The 16,023-nt window shown below is 40.9% G+C and overlaps 1 protein-coding gene and 1 long non-coding RNA gene across 4 annotated transcripts in view; one reads left to right on the top strand and one right to left on the bottom strand.

The window, feature by feature from the left end:
• myzap (myocardial zonula adherens protein) lies at positions 1-15,971 on the top strand. Of its 3 annotated transcripts, none has more exons than XM_008405376.3 (14): positions 1-881; positions 1,705-1,773; positions 8,778-8,864; positions 10,483-10,647; positions 10,748-10,840; positions 10,923-11,036; positions 11,126-11,278; positions 11,578-11,703; positions 11,895-12,023; positions 12,110-12,204; positions 12,321-12,426; positions 13,263-13,346; positions 13,618-13,679; positions 13,773-15,971. In XM_008405376.3, exons 1-14 carry the CDS (start codon positions 801-803, stop codon positions 14,320-14,322), a joined length of 1,914 nt encoding a protein of 637 aa, XP_008403598.1. In that variant the 5' UTR covers positions 1-800; the 3' UTR covers positions 14,323-15,971. The 3 variants fall into 3 exon arrangements, with proteins under 3 accessions (XP_008403598.1, XP_008403596.1, XP_081461312.1); XM_008405374.3 differs by having other exon boundaries at positions 2-881; positions 13,573-13,679; XM_081605186.1 differs by lacking the exons at positions 1-881; positions 1,705-1,773 and adding an exon at positions 5,545-5,679 and having other exon boundaries at positions 13,573-13,679.
• LOC103462521 (uncharacterized) overlaps positions 5,040-16,023 on the bottom strand; it is a 52,456-nt gene continuing 41,472 nt past the window's right edge. Inside the window, exon 7 of the long non-coding RNA XR_014086907.1 lies at positions 5,040-5,126. This is a non-coding gene — a long non-coding RNA (uncharacterized LOC103462521). The remainder of the gene's footprint in view (positions 5,127-16,023) is intronic.

The raw sequence follows: 16,023 nt of genomic DNA, 5'->3' as shown, positions 1-16,023 counted from the left end.
CCTCCAAAATGCTGTGCGGTTCTGGTTCGAAGTTCAGTGAAATTATTGAATATTTTATCTATATTCTACTATCTATTGATGTTGCTCACGTGTCTATCGCAATATATATTGCTGTTGATTGTCCAGCGCTAATGTGAGTAAATTTACATATTTACTTGTATTAGACTGATCTGATTATGTACTTCTAGATCTCTTCAACTCATAAAGTGGCGTTGCTGCTTTAGATGAACACAACTGGAATAAATTGAAAATATGTTGATTCTTTTTGTTCTAGAACATGTGCCACTCTGAATAAGTTTTCTAATATTACTTATGAAAGGCTCCGCCGCCACTTCAGCCCCTCCTGCTGGCCACAAGTATCTGATAAGCGCCGCTCCACCTGCCCCAGCCCCGGGGAGGAGGACCCGCCCTTGTGAAAGTCCAGCTCTCGGGGCAGGAGGAGCGCAGCAGCGGGAGGCAGGTGAAATGTGGCCAGACAGGTCTGATGGGAACACAGACACGCTGCTAGATAGAGGCAGGGGAGGTGACTGACGTACAGTCACAGCAGCAGACATTAACTAAGACAGGGTGGATCTGGTGTAGAGGTAGGGGACCTTTGTACCTCGGGGCCCCGTGGACTCCCAGCTGTAGGCTTCGACTGAGAGGAATTTCCCTCCTCTGCGCCGCCTGGAGCCGGGGGCAGATGGTCGGACTGAGAGCCTGAGCGGAACTCAGGAAGGAGAGTGAGAGGAAGGGTGGGAGAGACGGGGGGCTGGAGAGAGAGAGACGAAGACAGGCGAGGACTGGAGAGTAGAGGAGACATGCTTCGCTACGGTTCAAGACCAAGGGTTACCACCACCACCACCACCACCACAGAGGACTCCGCAACTCCCTCCAGCGAGGTAAGAAGGATAAAACTTTGTTCTTCAGTTTTCGGCGCTTTTCTCCTCCCTCCTGTTTGAGTCTCTCCCAGCTACATCTACAGCCCCTTGACTCTCAGGGTTGGTGGGTTATGGTTTGCTGCTGGATGTGCTCGGTTGCGCAAGCCTGTAATGAGAGCCCAGTGGGCAGGAGGCAGGGATGTCATGTTTATTTCAACGCCTCTTGGATAAAATGAGCCAGTTTTTAATTTCTGCACCGCAAAAACACAAAATCTTACTCTGTGTTTTTGCTCTAGTTTACAGTACAAATAGCTCAGTACGCTTGAAATAAGAGGAAACTAATTTACAAGTAAAGTTTGGAGCTAGTTTTATGTCAGTGATATCAATGACTTGTAGATTGTTTCACTTAAAACATGAAGTGAAATAATCAAATACTTTTTGGTCAATATTAAGGCGTTGGTTCCCATATCTTGCTTAAAGATTACTTATAAGTTAGTTTTGCCTTGGTTCAAGTGTACTACATTTGCAGTAAAATACTTGCTAAGAGTTTATGTTTTTGCAGTGTAATCTAAATACTGCATGCTGCAGGGTTTTTTATTATGGCAAAAATAAGCAGGATTAATTGCTAAACTTTTAGCTTGGATATTAACTATATCAGAGCATTTACTGTGATGTACATGGCATGCCAGATGTTGCCTTTTGACAGTTTCACGTACATCATTTACATAAACTTTGTTTGCCATTCATCATCTATAAATAAACGGCAGAGATGTTCGTGACTCTGGATTGTTTCAAGCTAACATTTTCTCACTGCAGTGTGTTTCTGAATGTCCTTTTTTTTCAGAGGAGGGTCCTCAGGTTGACTCTGCTTGCAGGAAATGATGGAAAAAAGGAGGAAAAAACTGCAGACATAGTAAGTCTGAAGTTTCTCACAGTGACATTGCACAGTAAGCCGCATCGGTCCAGATTCAGGCAGTTCAAACTTTATTAAATCAAGTTAAGTTAAACCTTTAATTCAAGAAAACTAAATTACTGTAACTGGGAATCCCCTTCAATCTCCCCACATTTTGATTATTTAGCTCCAAGATGAAGAATCTGAGATTTGTCCCTTTTATCATCAGGTCCAGTTATGCAATCATGACCGAAGGGCGTGTGGATTTAATAATACACAAACATCTGCTTCACATTTGCTTCAAAGATAACATCAGAGCTTTCTGCTAGCTCGGCCAATCCAGGAGAAAATACTCAGAAACACACACCAGCCGAGCCGAGCGGAGACACACGGCCGCTAATAAAAAGCCCATAAAATTATTAGCTTGCTGAAACGCGGCAGACATTTTTAAAGGAGGCAGTGTGAGTTACAGTCGCTGCAGGCTGTGTGGGTGTTTGCTGTAGGTGGCTCTCACACAGGCTTTGTTTGTGTTGCGGATCTGATCCCAAGTCCGACAGTGAGAGCGTGAGAACGGAGAACTTTCCTCTGCTTGCTTTTTGCCTCTCAAGAGGTTTGCGCTTGCTTACGCCATGCAGCAGCCTGACTACATTACTGTGGCATGCTTTGAGTGAACCTTGGCCAGAGAGCAGAGTGGTCATCTCGCAGCCACACCTCCACGCTGATAAGTCGGAGTAATCTCTGAGCGTGCTTTGGTTTGGGAGGGTGGGACCGTGACGGCTCACACAAAGGAAGGTGTTTGTTTCTGTTTGGAGTGATCATTTTCAACCTTCTAGTCAGACTTAAAACAATAAAACAGTCCTCTTAAGCAACAGATAATTTTACATTTCTGCAAATAAGTTTATTAGTAAATATGTAAAATGTCTCAGTGATGTAAAACTAATGACCTCTAGCTATTTTTAAACCAACCAGAGCTTGTTTTCAGATGTTTTGCTGGGTTTTGTTGCTCAACAAAAACAAGAAAGGCAGCAGGGCAAAACCTGCAGAACTGTTTAAGTAAATATATTTACTGCAGAACAATGTGAAGAAAGTTTATCTGTTACCAAATGTCCATAAATTAAAAATAAAAACACTTTAAAGTAACTCTGATAAAGTTAAGCTGTGATACGTTTTTATGGCTCCGGCTCTGGTAGGTGTAAAGTTTTCTTGGCAGCAAAGCCAAATCGCCAAATCTAACTGTGTCACTGTAGTGAATATTGCACATATTAGATAATTCATACTTTTAATGCAACTTTTATTGTGCACACAAATGTAATTTTTATATATTTATTGAGCTGTGATCAATTGGTGGCAGTTAAGGAAATCTTAAACAGGTGAAGCTCTTTAAGGCTAATAGTTTGTGTGGAAATGTTTGACCATTATACCAGAAAGCAAAGATCATTCCTTATTTCTGAGGTCAGACACTGATGTGGGATCAGAAGGCCTGGATCATAATCTCTGCCCTAAATAATCTTAAAAATTGGGACTCTTTTCAGTTTTATTAAAGTATTATGGACCTCGCTTTGTGCGCTGGTCATGTTGAAAAAGAGTGGAAAAAAGCTGTTGAAATATTAGTAATTTGTTAACTAGAACTAAGATCGAGAAGGAGAGCTCCACCTCATGACTCCGCTTGCAGCCAGCTAAACGTAGATGCAGTCAGAAAAGAGTTGCTCTTCTTCTGGCAGCTCCAACATCCAGACTTGACAGTTTGATCATCAGACAGAAATGTGGTTTGTTCCTCCAGAGAACTCTGTAGTCCAGCAGTGACATCATTTACAACACTGAGTGACGTAAGGATTGAGTGCAGCTGCTCAGCCCTGGAAACCCAGTGAAGCTCTGCACACAGTCTTCATGACCTAAACCAGGGAACAGCTAAAAACTGGAGGACCGACTCTGTGCTCTATGGAAGATTTAGATGCTTGGCCTGTAATGCTTGCAACACCTGAACAGATTCGAGATGCAGCGTCTGTATAACATCATGGGGATCATTAGATGAAACAAGAGGTTTTAACTTTTGAGAAAAGTGAGAATCTCATTATTTTCTTGCTTGTTTTTCTCAAATATTGCCAAATCTCCAAATGTGTTTTAAAGAGTCTTTGTCTAATGAAGGAGTTGAAGTTGAGATGTTCAATTAAAGGCAGTTTAGATTCAAATAAATAGTAAAAAAAAGTAAAATATCATTTTAGTTGATAAAATACAACCTTCAAACGTTCAGACTCGCCCTAAATTAGAAAACTCATTCGAGGTACAACTGACAACAAACTTTTTTCAGTTTCTTAGTTTAGGTCAAACATATTGGCTAAAGTCCACAAGGAGAGTTTTATTTGGGCTGCGGATGTGGTGTTTAGATTTCAGTCAAATCTCAGCCTGGTCGTTTCTGAGAAAAGTTTTAAGGTTTTTTAGGCGCAGAGCTGTTTTTCTAAATTATAAAGAGAAAAAGGTGATAAAATGTTTGTTGTTACCAGGATGTAGCTCAAGTAGTAAATCATATTACATGCCTTTTGGCTTCTTTTTGTGTCGTAGTGAATCTCTACAGCCTAAATGCCAATTATCCAAGTAACTGGGATGACATTATATTACTTAGTATTTAAGTTAATCTTTCTAGGACAAAAAAGGCAGAAGTTACAAAGACTCTTTTTCCTGCTGTGTAGGGAAACGCTTCGAGAGATGAAGCAGTCGCATCTGTTTTGGGGATTTTTCCTGTGTTTTAAGTTCTTAGAGTGCAAAATGAGAAGACAGAGATCAGACCGGAAATGCACACTGGAGGGAATCACACACACTCGGCATTACTCGACCCGTAACGATAACAACATTTTCTGGATGATAAATTGAGCCAGAAGTTATTGCGATAAATTATAAGTTTGTTGTTTTGAGACAATTTCAGAGTAATGTAGTAATGCAGGTACACATTCTCAGATAAATAAACTTAGCATTGTATTGAGCATTTAACAATAGAACTGGGAGACATTTTAGATATACAAACACATAAAACAACAAACAAGAAGAGACATAATGTCTCTGTAAACTAAAATTTCCTTCAAAGAAAGGAGCTGATTGAGACCAAAGCGCCAGACTGAAGATTTTTGTCATTTAATCTTTGGTAGAACAAGAAAGAAAGGAGAAAATGATAATGGAAAATGTAGAGCTTGTTTTAATTTATCACACTATAAATTGATTTATTGCTTATTGCGACAGACCTGTGTAGGAGACAGAGGATTGTTTGCTGCAGCTCTGAAACTGCAGAGATGGCAGGTGAAAACAGATGCCCGGTTCTCAGGCCTGCTGGTGTTTGTCGAGCTGACCGAACACTGGTTGACGAGCAGGAAGTGGGAAGAAACCTGTTGAATGAATAAAATAGTCAATTTAAATTAAAAACCAAAAGTCCATGAAACAACAAGACTTTCATGGTCTTCTTGTTGTCAGCCTCCTTTGGCTAATAAGAGGCTGACAAATGGTTTGTTAGGTAAAAAGAAAAATATGCCTGACAGTTTAACAATCCCTTTGTGAGGCGCCACTGACACAACAAAGACTTTTAGATTGAAGGGAAAAATCTGAAAGTGTTGCAGGGCGCTATAGTCAAAATGCCTGAAATAATTTCAACACTGGAAGTTGGAACAGTGTTGACTTGTGGACGTTGCGACATCTGTTTTCATATCGTTAAAAAGTGCAACAAACTTCCAAAAGTTTCCCCCGTCTCCCCTGGCTAAAACGAGCAAAGTGTTCCTGCTGATTGCAGTTTCTTTTTGTTTAGGAGATAAAGATTGGAACGTTTTGATCAAAAATCTGCTTCATCATGAGGAGAATGAGGTCATCAGGCCACGAGTTCACAAAATAACTCTGAGGTTTCTGCAGATAGGAATGAAAGCTGAAGGAGTTTCTCTATCTGCCCAGGTTTGTGCTGAGGCTTTATCTGAGCCGTGAAGGTTCACAGTGCTGCAAACCTTCATGTTTTCTCTTTGCTATCAATGACCTCTGGCATAATCACCACAGAGTTCAAATCTAGGTCTGTTCGGCTGTGATAAAAGGAAGTTATGAAGTTAATCAGGGAGGAAGGAAATTACCAAAATACTCTGAGAGGGGGAGATGCCTGTTTGGACAGAAACACACACTGAAGCAGCTTTACATTGTAAAATTAGAACGGGTGTGACCTGCAGCTTGACTCATTGTGGACACAATCCAGAACTGTGACTTTGTGATCTAGTGCATCATCACTGTAGCGCACGGACTAGAGTAGCTCCACAAAAATGTTGCTAAACCTGCAGAGTTAGGATTTGCCTCCTTTACGCCTCACGGTGTCTCCAGACGATTCAACTACATCTCAGGGTCTTTGTGTTGTGAAGTCAAGTGAGACTTTGTTGTTTGTGCTGGAAATCAGCAGCTTTCTCCTTCAGGAAGCAGTCATGTGACTCCCAGCTCAGCCAGATTTAGATGTACATGCGCTGCATGAGTAGGTTACAGCGGCGTTGATGTAATTCAGGTCAGCCTCGGAAAACAAAGGAAACCTGTTCACCACCTGAACTGTATGGATGCAGCTGTAAACCTGGGTAAACATTACCCCACTACGTGGACAAACACTGAAAGATTCAAAGCTGGATTCAAAGCCATCTTTATGCTGCCAGCGCATAAAGATGCAGTTTTTCCTCCCTCACATCTGCTGGAATTCACATCCCCACCAATCAGCGGCCGCCGCCGCGTCTTCTGTAGATGAAGTGGTGATGAAATGTGAGGCCCTGCGCCGTCCAAGAGGCAACACTGGCGTCTTTGTTCTTGTTCCTCCTCATTCTTATCTCTGCAAAACTGTCGCCTCCTTCTCCAACTACTTTTTAAGTTTTATTAATACGACTCGTCTTGAAACAAAAGATTAAGCGTTGTGTAATAAAGGAATACGTTGTGGATGTTTTTAGATGGCAGGAGCTTTTCCAAGCCTTTAATCAGTCGTTTTTCTACCACTTCTGAGTCCGAACTTCTTTAATTCAGAGTTTTCCAAAAGTATTCACATCCCATTCAGCCTTTTCATGTTTAGGCACTTTTTTAAAATTACAAATAAAACACTGAAGTGTGGTGTCCGTTTGTTCAGTTTGCAGTTGGATCCTCAGATCTTTTGGTGCCACCAGCAGCTTTGAACATCCAGGGAGAAAAACAAAACAAAATTGCTAAAGCTAAATGAGACTGAATAGAAACAACAACTATCACATTCATTACTGAGTTTCGCTGCAGTTAGCTTCATCCTGACACTGCCACCCTCATGTTTCATTTTGTTCAGATATTTATCTTTGAGCCAGACATCGTTTTCTCTCCACTCTTCGAAGGTACGGTAATGAGCAGCGAATGTTGACTGGTCACATCTTAAACCTAAAAAATGTATTGTTCATCTGTCTCACAAAAAAATGCATTAACTCTTTTAAATTCAGTCTACTTTGATTAAAGGTAAGGTAATTTTATTTATACAGCACATTTTCAGCAACAAGGCAGTTCAAAGTGCTTTACAAGAATTAGAAGGAAAAACAACAAAACAACAAACCAAAGGAAAGAAAGAAAGAAAGAAAGGAGAAAACAAAAAAGTATAAAACTACAAATTAGTTCCCTGTGTTTAAGAATAAGTAGTCTGTAATTTATAAACCAGCAGAAGTTTCTCTGGTTTCTTGTTATGATAAAACTAGATGGTACTTTCTAAGTTTGTTCTAATTTGTAAACTAACCGGAGTTTCTCCAGGTCTTATTAAACTTATATTAAAAGTTTAATGCTAGACGTTGAATGAGAAGTTTCTCTAGATTAACTAATAGGACTTTCTCTGGACGTTTCTACTAGTTCCTGCTCTGGGTTGAGTGAATAAAATGCTAAATGTCAAAATAAAACAAAATAGAAATGAAATGCTGGATTTATTGTGCCAATGTGTAACAAAAGGAGAAACATGCAGAGGTCAAAGCCTGTAGGGAAGGAAGCACAACAATAAACGTACTAAATTATAAAAAAATAAAGTGAATCTGATCATAAAATCTTCTCTTTATATATAAAAGTTAAATTAAGGAAAGAGTAATTGTATTTTTGGCCAATTTCAGTCACTGAATGTCCCTTTTCTTTGGACATTCAGATTTATTTTCTTTAAATTTAATCCCAAAAGATGGACAAATCAGTTACTAAAGTGGAGATTTACTTGTGCAGGTCTGCTCTCTGGACTGAAGGAGAGGTTACCGTTATTAAGGCATGAAATGAATACGGCAGAAAGTATATTTAAAATTTTGAGTGAAAACAGATGGACGCTGATCCAGGATTTTGGTGGAGAATTACCCCAGACTGGTTGTCAGATTATTGGGTTCAGACGTTTTACAAACATGGTTCATGAACCGAAATGATCTTCTTGCTCCGTCTCTGATCTAATGCTGCCCTATCTGCAAACAGAGCTCCAAATATTTATTCAATTTAAACCGCAGGGACAATAACGGCTCCTCCACAGAAACACATGCAGACATTATGACAGACCATCAGGACAAATAAAACTTGATATTTACATCCTGCACCATTGAGTCCCAGAGTTTATTTGCTTGTGGTCTGGTTGTGAAAGCATCTTTCTCAGGCCGAGTTGCATAATGACGGTATAAAGTGCAACGTTGCCGCTCTGTGTAGTTTGGTGGAATAACGTTCAGATTATGCAGAGAAGACCAAAATGAAGATCACAATCGGTCATGTTCGAATAATTTGGATTATTGTGGGTTATTTTGCTTACCTTTTGTTGTAAAGTTCAAATTATAAGGATATTTTGAGCATATTATGACATCTCTTGATGCAATCTAAGCAATAAACACAACATAGCAAACATAAACAACAGCTGGAGGTGACATTTAATGACAGCATAAACATTTGCTTCCTGTAAAAGAGTCATGACAAAAGTCAATTTTGCTCAGAAATTTGTGCAACCTTTGTGTTTTCACAAAGCCTATGAGAAATCGCCCACAGAGTCGGTCTTTAATTTAGATTTGTTCTGTCCGCAGGCGGAGAATCACATCAAGGAAACATGGAAGAAGAAGAACGGTCTGATCCACAGAGAGCGGCCGGCTGGCATGGAGGCACCTCAGAAGGTAGACACAACAAAAGCCACAGAGACTCAGGTTCCTGATGCCCTACAAACACATTTCTCCTCTCGACTCTCAGGATGTCATTAATATCTTCCCATCCGTTCTCCGGGAACAATAGACGACTGTAGCAGTTCATTTCTGTTTACACTGGAAGACGGTGGAGATTCATTCAGCAGCTCTGTTGTTGTTACAGGACGTCAGAAAAGCGGCAAATTAAATCGTGTTTTAATGTAACATGTATCCATCTGCCACTAGAACACGATTTAGTTAAAAATGACCAAAGAGTTAATTAAATTTGGATCTACTTCACATATTGGTGCTCTTGTCTGTGTTGCTTTTGCTTATTTTGAAATTAGTTCCTCTACCTGAAGAAGCAAAGATGTTTGTGTTTATTTAGTGTCTCCTTTTATTGTGAAGGAATCTAAAGTTTGAACTTTGACCAGGGGATGTTATCATTTAAATACCTGTGGTACGGCATCCTCTTTAGAGGAGATTAAACGTTTAGTTGTTGATGAATAGTTGTTTCATACATTGCATATGGAACAAAATTACTAAAAAAAGGATGAAATGATAAATAAACTGCAAAATAACTTTAAACTTCAGACGTTGGCCCATTGGATCCTTTGCCAAACAATTCTTAAAACACAGAAAATGTCTTTCTTAACTCCTGAAATGATAAGTGCAGGCAGGTTTATGTGGTTAATCTTTGTCTTTTCTGTGCTAAATAAACACAAGAGTTCTTGTCTGGTGGTTTTTCCTGCCAAAAAACAAAACTCCAGAGATTCATTTGGAGGAAAATGAGTTCTGATCTTTGCCCCAGGTTTGTGGCCATTTTTTAATCAAACAATCATTTTTATTGCTTACAGTTAGCTGTAAACATGCTTTAATGAGTGCCTCGTTTATTTATTACCCTTTATTTCAGCACAAAGACATCTCTGATGTTCTTTTTCTTCTGTGCAGTGATGCTGTTGCTCTATGAAATCCGCAAGTGTTGTAGAATGAATGTTCATGAATCTGACTGCACTAAATTCAAAAGGGCAAATAACAACTTACAGTAGAATATTGCATTTAAGTAAGAATCTTTAATTGCTCTCTACTGTGATTTTTATTTTTTATTTTTTTGCATTTTGGACTTCACTCTGTTTAAAGGACTAGGAGTCCCAAACCAATTTCTCTTTCAAACATCCTATAAAATATTCATTGAAACCTGATCTGACTCACAGTTTGGTCATTTATCTGCACCAATCACTATTGTTATTTAGTTATGTCGACGTCCCAACGCCATGCTGGGCCTGTGCGTCTGTTTTCATTGGCTGATCGAGGGACAATAGGCAGAAACGGCAGAAGCTCATGTTCTGGGTTGCAGAAACCTGACACCGCCTGTGCACTCTGCTCTGCACCCCTTTTAGCTGCTTGTTACCAGCCTGCTGTTTCTCAACAGCAGCAGTGCTGCAAACGCCTAATCAAGCACACACACACACACACACACATATGCACATCCAAATGCAGACACGTAAACCTGAAAGCGTGCATGTCCTCACATCAAACCCTGAGTTCAAAGACAGCAGAAGTCAGCCTGAGTGGAGGTTGGGGGCAGAAACCTGACCGCTGTCTCCCTCAGCACCTCGGAGACACAACCAATGGGGCGCCGGCGACCTCGGCGCAGCATCATGGACCCAAGGTGTACGGCGTAGTGCAAAGGACGAGCACGGACAGGCGGCAGGAGCTGATGGCACGCGAGTGGTCTGTCGACCACCTTCATGACGAGATGAGGTACATCCGGGAGGTGAGTGGACAGAAACGGAGCGGCCTTCACTTCGCCAGGTCTGAGGGAGTTTAGGTTTCTGTGCTGACAACGTCTGTATGCTCTTGGTTTCTGCAAACAGGTGAGGGACTCTCTGGAAAAAGTGAGAGAACGGATGTACGGGCAGTTTGGAGGGATGCAGCAATCCATGGAGAAGCTTTCACGAGAAATCAGGGTAGAGAATCTTAAAAGAAACACGTTATTAAACTGATTCATCAAACTCTTGAACAATAATAAAAACTCTTGCGTCTCTCCAGGCTGCCAACGCCCACCGGAAAACTTTGGAGTCTGAGGTGAAGGTTCGTACCTCAGCCATGGAGAACTTTGATCAGATGAACACCTCCCTCATATCTGCAAACATCAGCCTGCAGGTAGCAAATCATGTGAGGATTTGTATTTATTTGACAGCTGCATGCTGATACGGAAACCATGTGTGCTTTTTTTTTTATCCCCTTCTCAGAAATCCCTTTTGGAGAACTGTCAGAACAGAGTGGACATGAAAGACGAAGTGAAGACTTTGCGGAGCACCAATGAGAAAACTGAAGAAAAGCTCAGGGACAAGGAGCGGGAGCTCGCCGCAGCGCAGGCTGAGAACCAAACACTCAGACTTCAGGTGATCCTGCAAATCCACGCATGTCCAAAGACCTGCAAACATCTGCTGCAGCTGATGTGCGAAGCTGATGAGAAGCTGCATGCCAGCTGCCAAACACACAGATGCTTCACATGTGGAGCTTCTCTGCATGAGTTTATCAGAAAATCAAACCCATCATCAAAATAACTCCCCAAAGCTCTGCTTGCAGTATTTTTCTGCACAACAGAGCTGAGATTTGAGCTCTATCTGCTTCTCCCAGCTCCAATATGTTCCCATCTGCTGAGAGCGGCCTTAAATGTGCTGTGCTTTGGGTTGTCCAGGTGGAGTCTTCACGGGAGGCAAACACCCGCGCCGTGCAGGATCTCGCCGCAAAGCTCCAGAGAGAGTTCGAGGAAAAGCTGCAGAGTGAACAAAAGAAACACAGAGAAGAAATAGAAAACCTACAGGTTTGCATTCTTTGTTGCTTATGCTCACCAAGGTCTGTTTTCACAGATAAGAGGGGAAAAACCCTTTACCACCAGCACAGTGATGTTTACTCCAGATGCTTCAAATGCTTAGATTTTTATCACATTTTGCTAGTTTCTAATGACGATCAAATCACACGAGCAAAGCATCAGCAGGGTTTCTGCTCACACAGGCCCAGCTGGATGAATACATCCGGCGGCTGGAGGAAGCAGAGAGGAACCTCACGACTGCAGAGGCCAAGATTGCTGAGCGAGATCAGCGGATCGTCGAGGTAGAGCGTCTCCTGAGCTGCATGGGGATGGTAAGGCGGCTTTCTCACGAGGCGCGCTTTTGGTTTTTGTTTCTATTTGAAGTCTTTTTCAACACGAAACCTAACATATTTTACAGGAGAAGAGCCAACTCCAGCAGAAGCTGCAGGAGTGCGAACAGCGGATCCGTTTGTTAGAGCTGACAGACAAAACGGACGCAGCTGCAGCCAAAAAGTACAAATTAAACTCCTCCTCTTCTTCAGTCTCAACCATTTTCAGATTTTTCTCCAAAACAACAAACTTTCAAACTTGTAAAAAAAATAATCACAAGTCCTTGATGCTTGCTTCAGGTCGAAGCAGCTGCAGGACGAAGCCGTGGATCTGCGAGAGCGAATCAAGCACTTGAACGACATGGTGTTCTGCCAGCAGAGGAAGGTCAAGGCAATGATCGAGGAAGTGAGGAAGACCTCTTGTCACTTTAGTTACATTCCATAAAAAGGCTTTCAGATCCTCTTTCTGCTGATAACAAGGCTTAGAAAACAAAAACACTCGCCTGACACTTTATTAGGTACAGTTTCACTTTGCTGATTTGTGCCAAAAAGTTTGATGTAAATCCAAGAGAACCCAATCCTGGTCTAGTCTGTGGCAGGTGAGCTTTTGTGCATCAGAAAATCTGCACCTTAATTCAACTTCCTCTGAAGGAAATATAAAGTATTTTCTACTTTTAAGGTTATTAGTTGCCTTCTACAGCTCTGGAAATGTGCTTAAATGCCAGAGCTTTGAAATAAATTCAGGAGCAGCATCTCGTTATAACGGGGGTGAAAAACGATCCTGTTTTAACGAGATAAGTTTTATGTTTCATTCTAACAACAGATAAAATATGCTCCTCTGACAGATTAGGACTTTTTCAAAAGGCATACATTCTCCTCCTTCTCACCTTCTAAAAATCCCAGGAGGTGTTGCTGTTTTACTGTTATGATCTTTCTTACTCAAAAGAGGAGATATTTTGGTTTTAATGAGACATAAACCTCTTAAAATCTTGTCAAAATGAGAAAGATTTCTTGTTTCATCAAGAACTAAAACAAACCTTTCTGCATAAGTGAGATTAAAGGCGTCCAAAAAAACAATGAAATTATTCAAACAATGTCACGAGGTCAACTATAGCTATAGGTCAGAGGTTAAAGCTGTCAGGAATTCATGCCAGATTTAAATAATGTTCAAAGAAGGTTAAGTTTTAAATCTAGAAAGCCCTGCCGAGCGTTGGGAGTGTCTAACTGTGCTGTTCTGTGCAGGTTGAATCTCTGCGCGCTCAGGTTGCTCAGAAGGACATGTTCATTTCAGAGCTTCTTGACAGAATCGCTATAGTGGAGTGTGAGGTAAGGCTGTGAGGAATAAACAGTGTTTAAATTAAGGTGTGGCTTCCTTCTGCATGGCTACAGATGATTTGATGAGCGCAGGATATCCCGGTCTTTCAGCAATGTGTGTGTGTGTGTGTGTGTTTTCCACTTCCCCTGTCAAATCGCCTTTTTTCCATGTAAAGTGACTGCCGTCCTTTGCATGATGCTGACCTGATGGTGCTGTTTCCTGTTTCCCTTTTCCTAGAATAATGAATTAGAAGACAAGCTGAAGTATTTTATGTCCACACAGAACAGGCCTCAAGAGATTTTGGAAAGACGAGACGTAGGAGTAGGCTGCGATCTGCTCCCCAGGTAGGAGTGGGCGCCTGGACCGGTGCCCGGATTGTGTTTGGTGCTTCGGTTCAAACTGGTTTCTAATTCTCACGTTACTTCATGTGACTGCAGACATGAAGTGCAGAGGCATGATGTTGAATCTGTCTATCTTCATTCCACCCCACCTTCATCACCTACACCACCTGTCCAACCTTCATCACCAGTTAACCCATCATCACCCACTCAACCTCTGTCACCGACAGAACCTCTGTCATCGCCCACACCGTGGGCTCCATCCTCTTCACGGCCTTCCTACCTGTCATCCCTCCAGTACCCGTCGTTCAGACTAACAACGCCCATCCAGCCACGGACATACAGTTCGACTAACCCTCCACCCAGCAGGCTGGAGACTAGTTTGTTGAAGTACTCTCCTGGTCAGTACAGCCAGTACCTGCAGTCCAGCAACCCGGCGATGAACGGTGTGTCCTCTGAGTCCGACCCCGTTCAGAGTCCGGTCCCGCCCAGGAGAGACGAGGTGGATGCAGAGCCGAAAGCAGACACTGCTACTCAAACCAAAGCACAGGTCACGTCCTCCACCTCGTCTTCTCAGCCGAGAACAAGGCTACAGGTTTCCTCACCCTTCATGAAACTGATTGGACATAACCTGAAGGATAAGCACTGATTGATTTACAGGGTTCAACATTTGAGAAACTCTAAATAATTACGTTTATTTTGCTCTTTTTTTTGTTTGCTTGATTTTTACTTTTTCTAGTTTATCAGATCTTGTAGACACCTTCAGGAGAAAATATGCAACTTTCTGAGTTGAGTCTTTTACAGTTAAGCCCAAAGTTGTTCATATCCCTCAGCGTAGGGCTGGACGAATGTAGCTGAAAAACTTAAGCGTTTTATATTTTTGTTTTAAATGTCTAAAATATTGCCAAATTGGTGGCAGGACCTTTCCTGTTTTATTCTCAGTTTCCACTCCATGTTATTTGTTTGTTTTTTTCAGCAGTTTGAGTGGTGAAACCTTAAACTGCTGCTGCTTAAGTTACTCAACAGGTCGTTGCTAGGTGACCAAAGACGGAATGCGTTGCTAGGTAACCAAAGAGTGGCTAAAACCTTTCCTCTAAATACTTCTCCCAGAATGCTGTGCGGTTCTGGCTCTGAGTTCAGTGAATATTCTATTTATTGAATATTGAATATTCTATCAGATGTATAATCTATTGTTATTGATCGTGTGGGCTGTGATATATATTGTTATTGATTTAATATCCAGCTCTACCTCAGTGGCAGAAATATATTTGAAGTGACCTTTAATTGTACCATTATGTTCCTTCTGACAATAACTAATGTTTTGCAGTGGCCCAGTCAAAGTCTCAGCTTTAACCTGAGTGTGGGACTTGAGTCTGGGAGGCCTTGCAACCTTAAAAACACAAACTTAAACATTGTCAAAGTACCAGTGAAAACATGCACAAACCTGCTCAGTAATTATAAAAAGTTTTGTATTGTCATAAAAAGCTTTTCTATTATTTATTGGAAATGGTATTGATCATTTTCAATGTGCCGTTTTTCAAATAAATGTAAATAGAAACTTATTTTTAGATTAATACTCTTCTTAAAGTGTTTTCCAACTGGAAACAAACTTCTGGTTTAAATTAACTTTAAATCCAAATCCGTCTGGAGTATTGACACCTGTGGGCTTAACTGTAATTCACTTGGGTTTAAAATGAAAATGTACTGTTTATTGTTCTGATTTACCATGGATAAAGCTTTTAAAAACAGATTTGCACAAGTAAAAATGAAGTTTATGAAACACGTTCTTTGTTTCCCCTGGTGAACTTTTGTCACTTTTTCTGTTTTTTAATCACAACGGTGAAAGTTAAAATCATCTTACTGCCTCTGCCAGGCATGATGGAAAAGAGTGTTATTGATGATGTATGAAGTCAGCAGCTTTTGTAGTAACACACGTTGCTCTCAGTGGGGTGTAATAAACTGAATACATTTTTTAATGTCTTTTTATATACAGCGGATGTAGCCCATTTTCCATGCTTACTGAGCTAAAAATATCTGTCCTGGTTAGGGATTGATATGGTTATTGTTGGTATTTCTAAATGTTTCTTATTTGTATATATTAAATGACATATTTTGCTATTGTTCATGCCCTGTAAATAATATTTATTAACTTGCATTGTGCCTTTGTGTACATATCCTACTGTCTCATATTGGTGATGGGAATAAATATCTGTATTGACAACAGGGTTATCGTACATTTTGAGTACTAAGACTTTGCAGTTGTGCTTTTGTTGATAATAAAGCGACTGCTATTACTGAGCCATAAGCATTGCTTTCCTCCTTCTGTGCCATAACGGACTGATTGTGACTG

This window comes from Poecilia reticulata, chromosome 3, assembly GCF_904066995.2.
Source record: "Poecilia reticulata chromosome 3, P_reticulata-male-v2, whole genome shotgun sequence".
Classification (NCBI taxonomy): Eukaryota; Metazoa; Chordata; class Actinopteri; order Cyprinodontiformes; family Poeciliidae; genus Poecilia; species Poecilia reticulata.
Note: the sequence above shows the minus strand (reverse complement) of the source record. Positions and strands in the feature narration are given on the sequence as shown.